Genomic DNA, 17,291 nt, shown 5'->3' with positions numbered 1-17,291 from the left:
TCACCGTTGATCACTACACTTGACAAGCTTCTCTCTCCCTTTAAGACGGAAAAGGCAGTTTTAATTTAAACTACAAACTGTTGACCAGGCCTCAGCTTGGCTTTGCAATTCTCTGTATGCCTGAGGGATAAATTATTTAGCATTAGCACATGGTATGTCATGTCTTGTTACCTAAGTGGACTGTGGCTCCCATCCAGCTGTACCCCCGGGGCCCCAGGATTGGCTGTGGCTGATGTCACCTCCATTTGGAAATCCTCGCCGAGGCCCCCGGGGTGGTGCTGGCGGCCGCCAGGCTCCCAGCCCTCCGCCTCCCCCTGGGCCCAGCAGCGGCTTTTTCCTCTCACTTTCCACTCCACGGCTCGCCACAGGTACTGCCCCAATTAAGTGGTTTTTCAGTAGCGGTGCAACGAGACAGAAGGTGTGGCAGATGAGCTGCAGCATCCTCGCGCAGCGTTTTGTTCTCTTAGCAGAAGAGTTGTAATAAATCCGGTGAGATGGATGTGGCAAAATGCATTTCTGCTGCAGACCCAGATTACTTCAGAATTTTGAAGGATTTAGCCAAATATAAAACAACTGTTGTCAGTGAAACTTTTCTTCAATTGTTTTTATTATTATTATTATTATTTTCAGTGTATTGTAGAATTTTGTTCTGAAAACTTTCTGCCACTGCAAGGCAAAGGTATTCCAGACAAACGGCCTGAGAGGATGTATTCTGGAATATGTTCCTGGTAATTTGGCAATGGAGTAATTAACTAGAGTGCCCCCTGAGCAGCCATATTTTATCTTCAGTTAACACCCCCATTATGTTAAAAGGGGTTTTTCCTTCAGAACCGCCTCCAGGTTAGTTGCCCACAGAGGAAATACTCATTATGCCCTTCTCTACTGGAAGGCTCCCAGCATAAAAACAAGGGTAACAGGGTTGGTTTGTTTTTATTGAATTTTGCAGCAAAGCCAGTGAAATGCTGAGAATTACAGAGCACTCGGTCACGCAGATGGTACTGTCTGCTCAGCGGTGAGGCACAGGATTTGCATCTGTCTGTTAAGATTCAGCAGCGGTTCTCTTCAGCTTTGTGATCTAGGTGACAGGTAACAGAAAAGACACAACTGGCGTGCTGCAAGAAATCCACCTGCTTTATTACTGTTACATTATTGTTAAATAGAGTACTTGATACCCTACCATCAGAACTTTGTGTCTTGTGGTAAGCAGGTATGAAAACCGTGATTTGTCCTTTCTGTTATTGGATCTTAATAGCTTGAAACAGCGTTTCACATGAGAAGAAAGGATTTTGTGAAAGCTGTGTGGTCTTTTGGTGGTGAGGTGCATAATTCTGTGAGTCAGAGGCAGAAGGGGAACTTTGTGAGGGGATTCCCACCAGAAGAGATGCTGAACCAATGCAGAACAAAGCGCCGTAAAATAAACAACTGTAGGACAGGAAATGAAGAACTCTAATCGATACCGCAAGAGGGATTAGTTAGTCAAATGTGAGAACTCAAAACTGCAGTTTAAATCAGGACAGCTAACTCCCTCTTCTCGTCCTGTATAAAATAAACAAACTACGGACACAGGGCTCAACAGCTGCTCGCAACTTCGATGTTGGGCATTTGAAAGTTGCCACCTGCAGCAAGGCCCAGCCTCAATACCGCAGCATTGATTTAGGCGCCCAGCTGGAGGGAAACACCTGGATTTGCTCTAATGCTCATTCTCCCCAAATTACCAGGGCTACTTTGGGTTTTAGCTAGCTAATAATAAACTGCAGGATTCAGAGGAAGAGAGGAAACTCGGGGTAGGCACTGGTGACTCAATTTTATTTATGAGACACCAAAACCACGCACTGGTTGGCACCAGCCTGGGGGCACCAGGCTGCATGCCACAACACCTCAGCGCCACGCGTCACCCCCAAGTCACAACGGGCTGGGTCGTGAGGCAGAACGAGCTCTGTGGGGCCTGCAGCAGCCAAAATGGGGCGTTTTGCAGAAAAATGGGGCACCTCCAGAGGAGCGCTGAGGTGACGAACGCGCTCTGCTCCCGCTGCCCGCGGGCAGCTCTGAAGAGAGTGGTCCCGCCCTCCGAGCCGCCAAGCTCAAATCTCGCGAGAGTTGCGCTGGTACCACGGGGTGGCGGATATCTCGCGAGAGTTGGCCGTGAGGGAGCGTGAGGGGCAGGAGGATGCCGAGCGCCGCCGGCCGCGGGCAGGGCCCGGAGCGCGATCGTCGCCCGGAGAACGGGGAGCAGCCGGCGGCTGACGTGGGTCTCCGCCGGGAGGGAGCGAGGAGGGGACGGGAGGCGCTGTGGCCGCCTTGTCGGGGCTGCCGGGCCCCGAAAGGGAGAAGGGAGAGCGCTTGGCCTAGCGCGGGGCCGGCCTGGGGTGGGGGTGGGTAGGTGGCAGCGCCGCGGCAGCGTTCCCTGAGGGGTTTTTGGGGTGGGGGGCGCTGAAGGAGGCCTCTGTCCCGGCCCGGGCTCAGCACAAGCACCCGGGCCAGCTCAGCGCCAGGCTGCACCTGGCACCGCTGGCTCCTGTTGGCCCGACTGGTGGCTGGGGCTTGTGCTTGAACGTCTCAGAGCCCTGCTGGAAAGTTGTAGGCCAGGGTTTCTTCAAGAAGGACAAACGTAGCCATAAGGAGCAGCAGTTAATTTTGTTATAATGTCAGTCTGGGTTTTGAAAGGCCAAGCATGCATCAGCTATGAGTTCTCACTACAGGTGGCTTCTGTAAAATTTTGTATGTTGGCCACGATTCATCAAAACTTGAGAAAACAGGCCCCCAGGCCCCCCAGCTAAAGTGTTCAGAGTGAACTCATTCATTTACTTGGTGTAATAATATAAAACAACTTTTATTTCTTGTTTGTAAATGAATGGGCTTACTTGGGAAATGATGTAGAAGTGTCATCATTTTAAAGAAAAGGCCCCATCTCCATGTCTTACCTAACAGATTTTGTTAGTCAGGCTTGCCTTGGTTGCTATAATGGCAAACAGTCTGTTTTTTTTTTTTTATTCAGGTTTGCTGAGAATTGGAAGGCAATATTTACCAATGGATCTTCTTCTGTGGGAATTAAATATATTTTCAGGAGTAGGCTCTTTGTAGAGGCACATGTACTAACTTCTGTGTAGCAGAGTGATCCTATCGTGTGTTCAGTGTTGAATTTTTTTCTTTCACAGGGCACAGTTATTTCACTTGTGTATCTGGAAGAGTCTGAAATGCTTTTTTTCACTTCAGTGTTACAGCTAATTGTTCTATATTACCTCAGTTAACTAGTGATTTTGTCATTTTGCATGTGCTTTTTTGATATAGATATATATTTCTCACCTCCTTTTTAGGATTATGCTAAGGAAAGATATGGAGTGTCATCAATGATACAATCCCAAGAGAAACCAGGTCAGTTTAAAAACAACAACAAAAAAATAAAAGAGGCCAAAGAAGGGAAGTTATATACTACATATCTTCGATACTTGTTTGAAAAGTCATTTACCAAACTTTTTCATTCAGATCCTGCTGTTCTTCTTTCCCTCTATCTGAATAAGTTTGGTGCTTGTGAGTCTGTGTTTGAAGTGCTGTGTCCAGGTTTGAGCTCTCCAGTGCAAGGAGGTCACTGACTTGTAGAGCCAGTCCGATGGAGTGCTGCCAGCCTGGGCAGGGGAAGGAGCACAGGATCTCTGAGGGAGGGGCTGAGGGAAATGGGCTTGTGCAGCCTGTAGGAGAGGCAGCTGAGGGATGATCTTGTCACTATCTAAGGTTACTTTAATGGGGGGGGTATAGAGAAGATAAAGCCAGACTCTTGAAGGTGTGTGGCAGTCAGACAGGAGGTCATGGACATAAGTTGGAACAGAAGAAAATCTGATTGGACAGAAGAAAAGAAAATCGTGATAATAGTTGGATATCAGGGCAGGGTCCAGAGAGATTATGGAATTACAGTCTTTGTGCTCGCCTGGACCTTGCCCTGTGCAGCCTGTCAGTTTTTGACCGTTTGTCACTGCAAGTTTGACTTTCTTGTATTCAATTATTGTTATTTATAATACACCAAGTCCTGAGATGTTGGGTGGTTGGTGTCTTTTTTGAGTAAGTTCTGCTGTGGCTTGCTGCAACAGCTCTCTCTGAGTAGGATATATTAATATTTATAATTTTTATTGTTGTTCACACTGCTGTGTATTCAGGAAATCCTCACTTCATACTGGTACAGAATTGGGATTCAGAAAGACATTTCAGCTAGAGAACAGTGTCCCAGATCAGCATCCCAAGAAATACTAATCTTCACAGTTCATTCAGTTCATGAAACAGGAATGAGGGAAGGTAACAGACTGGCTTCTTGTAACTTTTTCATAGTGGAATATTAAAAAAAAAGCACATCTTATGTGACTAGGTAATTTTTCTCTCTCTGAATGGTTGTTTTGGCTAACTTCCCTTAGGAAGGGAAATGCAGAATGTAGGGAGGAGGAGTGGCCACAAAAGCAATCAGTTTGAAAACAACTGAAGGGGAACATTATGCAAAAAAATAGCAAGACAAGAAAATCATCAGAGGCTGTATCAACAGTCATTATTGAATAAAATATGCATTAGCTGCCAAAGAAATGGGACTAAAGTTGAAATTCTGTCACAATATTAGTCAGCCCAGCTGCTGGCTGCAGTGGTCTTTTGCTCCATTTCAACATGTTTAATTATGAACAATACCAAAGAAGAAGTTGGCTGGGGGTGTGATAAGCGCTGGAAGAGGCAGCAACACCGCCATCCATGCTTGCATGCTGTGCAGCCATAACTCAAAGGGTGTAACGACAAGAAAAAGGTACCTCCTCAGAGGGAGCAGCTGACTAGTTAAACTGCACTGCTGACTGCAGGCTGAAGGATTGCGCTGTTGGAGCTCCTCACCCTGAGCTCTCTGCGATGGCGTTTGGCTCAGCAGAGCTTCTGCAGGCTTTGTCCCCTGTGCCAGTTTCACGCCCTCTGTCAATGGCTCTGTGGGAGCCCCAGCTGCAGGCTTGGATGGTGGATCGAGTCCTACTGTCTTGGAGGAAGTCTACCCTGCCAGCTGTCTCATACTCAAAAGAAACACTCAAAAATACTCTGGAGAAAAAATATCTCAAGAAGGCAAATGATAAAAGCTATGGGAAACTATGTGAAAACGGCAGAGTGCTGTAGTTAGGGTTGTTGTCCCCTCAGTCATTTAAAAAACAAAAAGTCTCAGCCAATGCATGGACAAGATTTAGTAGGCTTTCCGTTGGACATAAAATAAAACTTATATCCACTCCCGTTGTTCCATTCATTAGAAAGTGGCTACCCAGAACACCAAATCAGGTAACAATAAAAAGCAAAATGCCTGTAATAAAAGATCTCAAGATCAGCCCAGTGCTTTCCTCGAGATTGATGTCCTTTTAATTTAAAGATTCAGAAGTTCCTGCCAGGGAAAGCTCTTATCAAAAGACTCATGGGAGCGTGTAGTCATCATTCAACATCAGTAGCACATACATGCTTTTCCCTGAAGTATTCTGGTTGCATTGACCGTCTTGAAGGAGCTACTGCGTGGGACGTGGGGTGCCACAAAAGCGGGCGTTCCATCTGTTTGTGCTGAGTTTAATTTCTTTCTGAAGTCCACATGGATATGTGCCATGTCTAAGTCAGAATAATGAGTTGTGGGTGGTGTGTGCAGATCGGCGTACAGTCTGGGAACTGGAGCCAACAGCACAGGTGTGGGCTGGAGCTCGGTTTGATGCCTGTAGGACGGTTGGTTTTAGGCTCGATATAGTAGCTGCACTGAGCTGAGGACATTGGCTGGACATGGGAAGCGAAGAAGTTCAGATGGATTGGAGCGAATTATTTTCTCCAAGGGAAGAGCTTATTGTCTTTTCACTGCACTTGTTTCTTGTTCTCCTCCAGGCAAAATAAAAGGTCTTTCACTTGATCACAAAGTTTATGCAGATACTCTGCCCTGCTCCACTGTATGCGCACACACACCTGTGCCTTCATTCTTGGCCCACCTTAGTCTTTTTCTGTGCTAGTGTTGGCTGCCCTGCCTTTGTGGTGTGCTTACCTCCCATTACCTCATGTCTCTACAGTCCTTCCTGCCAGCTCGAGGCTATGACTGCTAGTAAACTCCATTTGCCTTTCCCTTTTTATCTGTTCAGACCCGTTAGTTTCACCTAGAAACTATGGAAGCTGCTTTCATCTTAAACTGCTTTTAGTTTATTGTTATTATTAAACTTCCACTTTCTTATTTTTTTCAAATTTATCCACCATTTTAATGATATTGGCGCTTCACAGCAACAGCAGAAATATCTATCACCCTTTCAAAATTCAGTGATGTAAGGTAGACAAACCTAGAAGAAAGGGTGCGTAAAAGTGATATTGACTTTTATGACCCATATAGCTTTTTGGGTTTTTATTCTCTCCTCCCATGCTTAAAAATTGGTAGAGTTCTGCAAGAAAGATAATCCTTATTTAGTACGTTGAAAAGAAGAGGCTGTGCTATACATGATGGAAACAAAATAAAAAATACAGAGTCAGTTTCTCCTTAAATACGATTTAAAATAGCAATGAAGGTGAGATAGCGTGAACATTGAATGGGTGCTGGCCATGTAAATTCAGACATAAGTAAGGAGTGTTTGGTTTGATCTTTAATATCTGTGTCCCTTGTCTTCACTGCAACTGTAGCACAATTTAAAACGTCTTTTAGCTTTGCAATATTGTCTGTGTTTATGCAGCAAGAAGACGCAAGAAAACAAAATGTAAGTTAAGCTGCATTTGCAAAAAAATAAATAGACGGTAGTCTGAAGGGTATGGTGGGAGAACCTCAAAGGTGAGAACAAGAAGCTTCATTTTTGCCATGGAAAAGATAGAAATGAACTGAAAGGAATTCCATGTGTAATGATAGGTGAGAATACAGAGGGGAGATTGGAGCTACAATATGTTGGCTGGACAAGAGAAAATGAGTGACAAAGACAAATGATTGCTTATACTAACAAGCGTAGACATTATCATGAACTAACAAGCATTGACACCACTGTGAACTACCAGCATTTTAGAAGCAAGATGAAAGAAGACCAGATTTGGGGCATATAGGGAAACAGTGACGGGAAAGTTGCTGTGTCTACTGTTGAAAAAATGATTTAATTGTGCCTCTTCTTGGATATTGTTTTGTTACCCTTTTTATGGAAGTTGAAATAGTTTTTAGTAATTATATATATATATATTTGCATTAAAGGTGTCATTTGGTGTTGGTGAAACATGGACCATTATGTATCAAAAAGATTTTAAGGAAATATTTATTTAATGCAGATGGTTCTTGAAACATTAAGGATCCATAAAAAGAGTAACACCTCATTCTGTCTTTATGATTGTGCCTGGAAAATATTTTGGGTTTCTAGTAATACAGTTTAAGTTGACTGAGGTAATTTTAACTGTAAAACTCTTTTAAAGACCAAACTCTTAAAAGTACTAAAGCTTATAGGTTGTGCTGGTTGCTTGTTTCTTATAGTACTGATGAAGTTTGAACAACAGGGGTTGCTGGCAAGCAATAACATCTTTACTCCCCTTTCTCCCTTCCTTAGCGCAGGTGCACGTGTGCACACTTATGAATATATTCAAGTCAATTTTGTATCACGTTTCTCTGTTCTTATTTTGATGTGTGTCTATGAAGAAAAAAATGTGTTGCCCTGAGCATAAGGGCATACAAAACATTTAAACACTACCACCCCCTTTCATATTTGCAGAGTTCAGAATACCAGTCCAGTGCAGAATAATAGGATTTCAGGGCAAGCTGTGACTAATATTCAGGGACAGAAGGAAGGAGTCCAGAATGGCAGATGGTAAGCTGGGTTAGACAAACTTTTGAAAAATTTCTGTTGGAAAGAGAAGCCTTAGTCTTAGCCTAGTTGAAGAGTCTTAGTGAATTTAATGTTATTTTGCAATATGGGAGAAGTCTATGATGAGAGATGAGAGAGGGAATTTGTTTATGTTACATATTTCCCTTGATTATACAAAAAATCTTTTTCAGTAGTTTTAATTGCATACAAACTATAAAAGTTGTGATTCATTAAAATATTTTTTTTTACCCTTTCCTAACACTGCATTGAATGTTCCTTTAATTTCTAGTGCGTGTTTTTTGTAGATTCATTTTATTTAAAATAATGATTATTTTACAGCGATATTCACCCTGCTAATGTATATAGAGAGAACAGCCATGTCTCCTCTGAACCATATGTTCAACATACATACATCTGTGTTCATGTTGTACATTGGAGCAAGGCAGGTATCCCTTAGCAAGCAGAAATCCAGGCTTGTAAGTCCAGGTTTGCGGTGCAGCAGAGTGAAGTCATACAAAAAATAGTGTAGTCATTCTGGGTGTGACATCCACAAACTACAAGAAGTCTTGCTTTTGTTTTAGGGCAGTTTGACCCCTCTATGTAAGTCAAACATTAAGCTTGAGCCAATTTGAAACTCATTGATCAAGTAGTATTCACTGAGAAAGGAAATGAGATCTTGCATGTTTTCAGTACAAACTTATATCATGCTGTAGGTACACAAAATAGTATTTTGGATTTATTGTAAATTTTAGCAGTGATAGAAAATGTATCTGGAGTTTAAATGAAAAATATTTTCCTTCCAAAAAATAATTTTAAAATGTGTTATTTTCTGTAATTCAGATCGAGTTTTGATTCGAATAAAAGACTTGACAGAGGAGAAGGCTGATGAGGTGGTTTGGGTTCGTGGCAGAATTCATACTAGCAGAGCTAAAGGTGAGTTGCCTCCAGGGATCTGACTTTTATTTTCTCATTTTGTTGGTATAAACTGGACATTTATTTTGGCTCCATGGTTTTTCAGCAAAAGGAAGCAAAGCAATTACTATCTGTTAATTATGTCTTGCATATAAGAAAACTTTGCCACTTGGTTACTCTGTGTTCACTTCAACTGGGTTTCTCTATTTTCCACTCCTCCTGAAAGGGGAAAGAGGACATTTCATTTTCAGCTGAGTGGAAAATCAGGTATTATTATTACACTGTTGTAAAAGTGATTTTTATCACATTATAAAATAGTATGTGGACAACTGTAAATAATAGTCTTTAAAAATTACAGTCTTTTTACTCTGGGGGAGTTCTTTGGGGGCGTTGAGATGAACCAATTTTAAGGTTCTATGGAAAAATTATTTTAAATACATCAGTTGTCAGACCAGCCGTATTTATTTTGCTGTGTATGAATAGTTTTACTGTACCTTTTCTTTGATAGGAAACAAAAATATGCATTAAAATTACAGATTTTTTACTTCTGGTTGTCTGTATCTGATTATTTCAGTTTGGGCTTAAGGCAGAGGGAGAATCCTTTTGTAGGTTCTGCATAGTGTGGGCTGGCACTGTTGGCTGTCTGACAGCCATTTTTTTCACTAGAATCAGAAGTTCTCTCTGGAGATCAGTTTGCCATATGCAAACTTAAACAGGCTTTGGCCTTTTCAGTTGACATCAGATGCTGACAACTGTTGTACTGGTTTCAGTTATGTTTGGCAGCTCTGGAGTGAGATACAAATACATTGTCTTCTCTTCTGAAAGAAAAGAGCATAAAGAAATCTTCACAAATGAAGCTTAACAATAGTTGTAGAACTGGGAATAATGCAAATTAGGGATGAAAATCCAGTACAGCCTATTATCACAGATAGTAGATTAATTTCTCTTTTTTTGAGGTTTCATTTTCTTAGAGGAAAAACTCAGATTATTAACAGAATTTACTGTATTAAAGACAGATGTCTTTATACAGACCTCTAAAACAAAATGGAAATGTCGTTTATTACTTTCTCTGTTTTATATAAGGCAACTAGAATGAAACATACATTTATTTCAGTCAGAATAACATGTAACATGGCAACATTAACGTACAGGAAGCTGTTGCTTTTCACCCTTCACCTGTGACCTCAGGAGAGACTGTGGTTTTTCATAAAATAACAATGTCTATTTTCAAAACTCAGCACAACCTGAAGAATAAAAGCAAAGGAATTGATTATGGGCACAGAGCGTTCTCAATTTATTGATTGTGCTTCTTGTTCCCTCTCTTAGACTGACAAGACAGAACACTTCTGACATTCAGGGAATGCTCTTAGGGAATACTGTATGCTTGTTTACTTAAGCTTTGGAGGAAAGACTCTTAAAACAAAAGCAAATGTTTAAGAGTAAAAAGTAATGTTAGCCTTTCCCACACACGCTGTGGCGCTATTCCTACCGTTAAGGAGAGGAAAATCTTGCAGGAAACAGGAAAATCTTGCACAAAAATAGCATTATTTTTCTTAGAAGCTTGGATTTGACTTCTAAATAACCAACATAGCCTTTACTTAACCCTGTCTGGTTCTGACCAATAAACCAAATAAATGAATGTGAACAACTGCAAAATCCAGCTGTCTCATACAGCGAGCCACTCATGAAGTCCAATGGCAATTAACTGAAAGACGTGTAAAGAATGGGGTGCTGGGAATTTCTGTGAGTTGTACTAAAATTAAAGTGCTTGAGGCCCTGTGTTTTTTATCATAGATGAAATGTTATTTCTGGCTTTATTTTAAAGCCAGCCTAAGCTACTGATCACGTTTATCATTGAGCAGCAGTTGGGAAATCAGTCTGGGTTCTGCCAGGCAGCTGGGACTTCTGTGGCATGGAACTTGTTTTTGTTTTATGGATGTAAAGCTTTTATAAAACATCAAAATACTATGTCTGAAAATAAGACAACCACAGAGTGCAAGTGGACCAAATTTTATTAAAAAAAAAAATAATTTTTTTCATTTGCTGGTAGATTTTTGTAACTAACAGTATAATAATATGTATGACAAACAAATTTTCACAGTTTATGCAAAGTTCTTGCTTGCATCCTTTTCTTTCATAAAGTGTCATGTCATTTGTTATTTCTAAGAAGGGGCATCTATTCCTGTTTGGTTTTCTGTGCTTAATTTTGATGGGATTCAGTGTGATGTATTCTGATTTGTTCAGTGACTAAAAGTTTCTACCAGTAAACTGTCAAATCTTTTTAACAAAATTTTCTTTTGAAGCTCTTCATCTCTTTAGGTCTTCGTGTATAGGGTACAATACTGGTTAATTTTATAGAAGCTTAAACTAGTTTATTGTTGTTGAATGTGAGTAATTAAAGTTGGTCTTACGCTTTTCACTGAAATACCATGTAAAGATTTTGAAACACGTGGAGAGCATCTCATAATCCTATTTTTTTTTCACACTCTAATGCTTCCTTTTTTCCTGTCTCTTGATCTGGAACGGCATCTAATCGTGAACTAGATTTGGTTATGCCTCATCTGTTTGGTACTTTATCTTGCACACATTAGGCTCTTTGGGGAAAAGTTGTTTTCTACTACAATTTTTATAACTCCGATGTTTTAATTATTTCTATCAGTGAGGTTTGTTTCATCACTTATCTTCTGTGTGATTAGAAATGATTATATTCTACAAAGCATTTTCTTTTCTCATAGAAACAACTACCATTACTCATGACAAGATTTGAGTCCTTTTGTAATGCTATCATTACATAAATCTATCAGACTTAGTCTTGGGGTTAAGTACAACTGCCGAACTTTTGCTTGATAGCAACTTCTGTATGATAGCAAGTTTCCTCATTTGTTTCACTAGCTTCTCCTTAACTTTTTACAAGTTGAGTGACATCGTAGCTGTCTTCAGCTGTGTATTTTTGTTTGAACACCTAATACTGTGTTGCAGAATCTCCATCATACTTCCTTAAATTCTTCCTGACTGAGATCACAGAGAAAAATACTGTTTTAAAGGAAATACTGTATCAAATACAAGACTAAGTAAGAAATATTGAGATGTTAAGGATGAGAGATAAGCCTAGCTTATCCAAAAAACCCTTAGCATATAATGTCCTATGGAAAAATTGTACTTTAATTAGTTTGTCAACTTGCTAAAACACAGGCACATATATTGCTGAAGGCTCAATTTATGAAGCCTGTACTTTTCTAATTTAAATCTATGGCTTAATGTTTGCTTGTAGGAAAAATGTAAACCCTTACTATATTAGCTTTCTAAGATACTGCAGCCTCTGGAATATGGAAATAGTTGTAGGCTTTTTTTTTCTGAAAATATGCAGTTAGTTTTATTGCATTTTTTCAAATCACAATCATAGGACAAAGTTATTTCAAGTAATTGTTATTTTTAATAACATTTTTAGTTGTTTTATGTGTTTGATTTTATTTCTGACATTGTATGTCATGATCTACATCTATCAAGATCTTCTCATACCATTTAAATCATCTGCAGCTATGTGTCAAATTGTAATCTACATAATCACAAGTGAAAACCGCAACTGTCTTTTTGGTATCGCTGGTCAAGTTGGATATATATTGTTCTGAATGTTTTCTAGTGTAAGTCAGAAGTAATTGGGTAGTAGCACCCTTCAGAGGATGCCTCTGAAGGGTGCTACTACCCAATTGCTACTAAGGTGCTACTAAGGGTGAATAAGAAGCTAGCTTCTTATTCTCACAATTTTAATGGAAATGTTGTCATGTTATGAGTCAGAATTTGGAATTGAAATAGTATTGATGCATTTTTGGTCATTGTACAACAGTAAGTATTTGTTGTCAGTAGTCTCTGAGGAAGAAACATTTAAAATCACTGTGTTTCCTTAAATGTAATTTAGGTAATGAATATTTATTAGAGATGTGAACAGAAATATGAAATGATTGTAACTGTCACTTAAATTAAAGGAGTTTTGTTTACTTGGAAATATCCATTTTAAAAGTCAACAAAATACGTTATATTCTTTGTGAATTACTATTAAATCGTATTAACTTTTTTTTTTCCCTAAGCTGTTCATGAATAAATTGCTCTTACAGGAATTTTTATTTGGGTCTTTTAGGTTCTTGTCATTTATCAGAATCAATACTCCTTTTGTTCCCATTCATTCTGAGTGTGTGGTATATTACAGAATGAACACTGTTGGTATAGTCCCTTGTGGTGCAAAATCAAGCCCATTTCTTTCAGAGTACATTTTTCAAATGAGTTCTAGAGCTTTAATTTTAGAAGTGATGAAGTACATTTTAGAAGAGAAGAACTTATTTTAAAATAATGTATACTTGAAGAAGTTGTGATCGAGGCAATAAGTATGGTTTCTTCTTACAGTTGAAGAACAGTTGATATTCAAAAAGTTACGAATTGTAGTTTGTTGTGTCTAAATATTACTTATCTTGGAAGGCTTATTGATACTTTAAGAAAGTGTCTGTTCACAGGTTCTGTAAGTCAGACAGGGAGGGGGAGAGGGAGACTTCCTCCCTCCCCCCCTTCTCCCCTTAAGAGCTCAGCTTAATATCAAAACAGTAAAGCATTTTTCTCATTCACAAAGATATCGAGTAACTTGTCCTTAATACACCTGTGTTGTTTTTCTTTGTATTCAGGGAAGCAGTGTTTCTTAGTCCTGCGTCAGCAGCAGTTTAATATCCAGGCTCTTGTGGCTGTGGGACAGCATGCGAGCAAGCAGATGGTAAAGTTTGCTGCCAAGTAAGTAAGCAATTATATCCTGTTGTCAGAGTAAACAATGGTGGGAACCAGGACTCCCAGGGGTTGGGACCATTTTCACACATTAACATCAATGCTTCGTTTGTTTTAAAATGTAGTTATTTAAATTGTCAGTTCACTATTGCACTGAATACATTACACTGACAAAAGATAAAATAGAGAACAGGCTTGAAATTCATTCTGAACTGCTGAAGCAGCATTCTCTCGCCACAGACAACCTACATTTACTTTCAAGCAGGCTAACAAAAAGTCTGGCAAGCTGAGCTTAGTGGGGCACTTCATTTTGTGTGATGTTTGTGTGTGTCTGCACGTGTTCAGGGTTTTTCTTCTACAAGATTTGCAGTGTGGTAACACATTATATAGCTAGAACTGGTGCAAAGAAGCTCCATATTACAAGTGTCTTACTGAGCTGAAATTAAGAGTTGCTTCTATGCCCTGAATTAATCTTATTTACATGCCTTATTTTTGGCCCCAAAAATAGGGGGGAATTGAATTACTTCTCAAAAACATTCTGGTTTTATTTGAAGTGATATTTAGACTTGCTGATCTAAAAAAAAAGTTTGAAGCAATTTAAATTCAGTTAATTGGTTTGTTTCATTCTTAATGGTAAAAAAAAATCCAACAATTTTCCCCCTTCTTGCTTCAGGATTCTGCTTTCAGGTTGTCCATTACTAAATATGTTTGCATGACAAAGGTGTTTTTATAATGGAGCTTTTTAGTCATGTATAACTACTTATCCACAAATAGACATGTGGATCAGTTCAGTGCAGTAGTATGTTTAACATGTGGTACTCGAGTTGCTTCTGTGTAGTTCTTGGCACTACTCTTGTGCCTGGGAAGGGAGCCCCCACTAATTAGCTGCAAGAGTGCCACAGCCTTCAACCTTCAATATGTCAGGGAGAGGAGGGATTCATTATAGTATAGACTTGCAGAAGCCAAGTTAAGAAGGTTAGGATAATGCCTCTGCTGATGGAGGTTACAGGCAACGGGAGAACAGAACCAGCAGTGTTCGTTGTTTGGCGGTGCTTAGAGTTGGCAGTGCCAGTGTGAAGCATGCTGTTTACAGGTGTTCATGAGCCAGAGCGTTCCATTTCTTCATGAAGTAGTTTTTTCTCTACAGCACTTAGAATCTTTGAAAAGAATTGAGTGCACAATCTCTTGGTTCCCCACTTCCTCTCCTTGTAACCCACTAACAGTCTGCCTGTGCTCTCTCCACAAACTTGCACTACAGAGCAGTGAAACAACTTTATAGTAGTGATATTCTCCTATCCTCCAGTTTTTCTCCAACATCTGTTTTTTCCATTTTTCTTCATGTTTCTTGGCTCCACGACTGAATGTCTCACATTTGTTTCATGAGCAACAGAGCTCTGTGGTAGGAGCTTGCAAAAAGGAAGTCAGTCCTTACTCTTCTGTGAGCTGACTGCCACTTGTAAGCCTTCTGTGACCCTTTTTAGACTTTCTAATCTTTATACTAGACTACTGTTCTGTTAGGGTACTAATTTAAAGTAGGTACTGGAGGTCCAGAGCTACCAAGAGGTGGTGGTATCTGGAAAGAGCAGAGGGCAAAGCTCCTTTATCTTCTGGCAGCAGTGAGCTGTTAAATCAGATGGAACCATATCCTTTCATTTCTTTCCAATTCCCCACTTCTGTTGATGTGACAGACCTGATTTCCCCTGAGTGGCCAAATTCATGTTTATACTGTGTTTTGACTTTTCAATCTGTTCCCTTTTATGGTAGTATTTTATGTCTAATCCTGATACTTCAGACTTTATAACATGCATATTTTACTCATTTGTGCTTCTGAAATGCATATATGCTGACTATAATGTGCTTTGAATGATAGAGCTTTCAGTACTACAACCATCCTGTGTTTTGTTTTGCAGTTACTTTATTTTTAAAAGCTATTAGTGCAATCATCTTAAGATTCCTTCCCACCAACAAACGCATTTGGTTAATATCCTCCCACACTCTCAGTTTTTTTCAGTCTTTTATCTTGTTCTACAGTTCTGTCTACCGTCATTGCAGCTGCCTCTTGTCCTTCAGAGGCTGCTGTTCCAAGTGCAGTTGCGGTCACCTGTCACCAGTGACACCTGAAGCACAGTGACAGTCATTTTCCTGCTTGTTTTCATGTGCTGTGGAATAATGCCATTATTATTAGTAGATGAAGCTGGTCTTAGATGTCTAAAAATAACTGTATTGTTTCTTTGCCTTTCTTGGTGTCTTTTTTATCATCTCCTCTTGTTTCCTACACATTAACGGAGGAAATACACATATATCGAAGAAAATATTTAATACCTTACATTCCAATTTCAATGTAAACTAAACTTTTTCCCTGGCAGTAGGTAACCTGTAGTTTACATGTGCTGCTTTCTCATATTTTGGTAGTGGGTCCAAAATTTTCTTTAAAACAGCTTGTGAAGTTACAGGTCAAGAATTTTAAGGAGAGGTTAAGATAAAGGTTGGTTAAATCGTGAGCAATTTCTGTACAAATTTTCATAAATAATAAACAAACCAGTTCCTCTTTTAGGTATTGGCACATGGGAACAAAACTTTCATAACCTTCTGTGGTCTAGAAACCACAGAATGTAATATGAATATATGTATAGTAACGTAATATATACTGAATGTCTCCATGGCCATAGAAATGTGAGTTATGTTTATTGATAGATACTTTTCACACTGATTTATCTCAGTTTTAAAAGAGATTTCTACGAGGTTAACTGTAAAAAGTTTCTAGTTGCTCTTACAAAAAATACAAAGCTGACAATGTAGTGTCAGTCAAGGTTGGCAGCTATGGAGTTCCCTGTAAGGTCTTTCATCAAAGAAAACCTCTGCACATTCCTGCAAGGAATGACAGAGTCAATTGTCTCTTTCAGACGGCAAAGGTGCCAAGTGGTGAAATTAGGAATTTATCAACCTGCCTTTTTTTTTTTTTTTTTTTTTTTTTTCCAGAACGTACTGGGTGTGGTCACTTTTGGTTTTCTTTCTCTTTTTTTTTTTTTTTTAAACCAGCACTGGGCTTTACCCCATTACTGGCATTATTCCACAAATAGCCGTGATATGATGTAGCAGCCGGAGGAGGTGGTTACCAGATCCTAATTTAGCTGCTGAAACAGTTTGCCCTCTCTCAGAAAGTACATGGCTCTCTGTGGTAGGCTAGAGAATGAAAATCTAGAAAAGAGATAAAACATAAGAAAAAAATAAAAATATGATGGGTAAACTTTTAGGAAAAAACATACAATGTAGAAAAGTGTATTTAAGCTGATTGATTACATGAATTAGTAATACCAGGGAAAATTGAAATCATGGTGGTTACTTTTGCTGATGGCACAGAAATTGGAATGGTAAACTGGTGACTAGATTACTGCCATGGGGTATATAGTACCCAGGGCTTATTTGGAGTCATCACTCTGATACTCTTTGATATGAATTTGTCCCTTTGTGAATGCTAGTTCAGATTTTGTATATGTTCAGGATTAATACTGAAAAATGTATGTAATTAGGGCTTTGAGGTGATCATAGATAACCAACTTAACAGGACTTCATGTAGGTCTCCTCCCTACTATGCTGGAATATCTGAGTTTTGAAAAAGAATAATAAAATGTCAGTATTATAATATTTGTCAGTCATTAGATGATTTCTGGAATATTTTGTCCTCTTTTTGTCTTTATTTCTGAATATATGTCAAATTAGGAAAAGTTGATGAAGCTGCAAGATGAAGTCATGCAGTCAGGTAAATCTGCCTTCCTTCGAGGCTGAAGAAACCTGTCTAGTTTATCTGAGAGTAGGTAATTTAAATCC

At 39.4% G+C, this 17,291-nt stretch overlaps 1 protein-coding gene across 1 annotated transcript in view; it reads left to right on the top strand.

The window, feature by feature from the left end:
• Positions 1-2,092: 2,092 nt before the first annotated feature.
• DARS1 (aspartyl-tRNA synthetase 1) overlaps positions 2,093-17,291 on the top strand; it is a 39,346-nt gene continuing 24,147 nt past the window's right edge. Inside the window, exons 1-4 of the mRNA XM_035331611.1 lie at positions 2,093-2,245; positions 3,315-3,372; positions 8,628-8,720; positions 13,370-13,472. Of these exons, the coding sequence (XP_035187502.1) occupies positions 2,168-2,245; positions 3,315-3,372; positions 8,628-8,720; positions 13,370-13,472 (332 nt within the window). The 5' untranslated portion in view covers positions 2,093-2,167. The remainder of the gene's footprint in view (positions 2,246-3,314; positions 3,373-8,627; positions 8,721-13,369; positions 13,473-17,291) is intronic.

Source organism: Oxyura jamaicensis, chromosome 7 (assembly GCF_011077185.1).
Source record: "Oxyura jamaicensis isolate SHBP4307 breed ruddy duck chromosome 7, BPBGC_Ojam_1.0, whole genome shotgun sequence".
In the NCBI taxonomy this organism is placed as follows: Eukaryota; Metazoa; Chordata; class Aves; order Anseriformes; family Anatidae; genus Oxyura; species Oxyura jamaicensis.
Note: the sequence above shows the minus strand (reverse complement) of the source record. Positions and strands in the feature narration are given on the sequence as shown.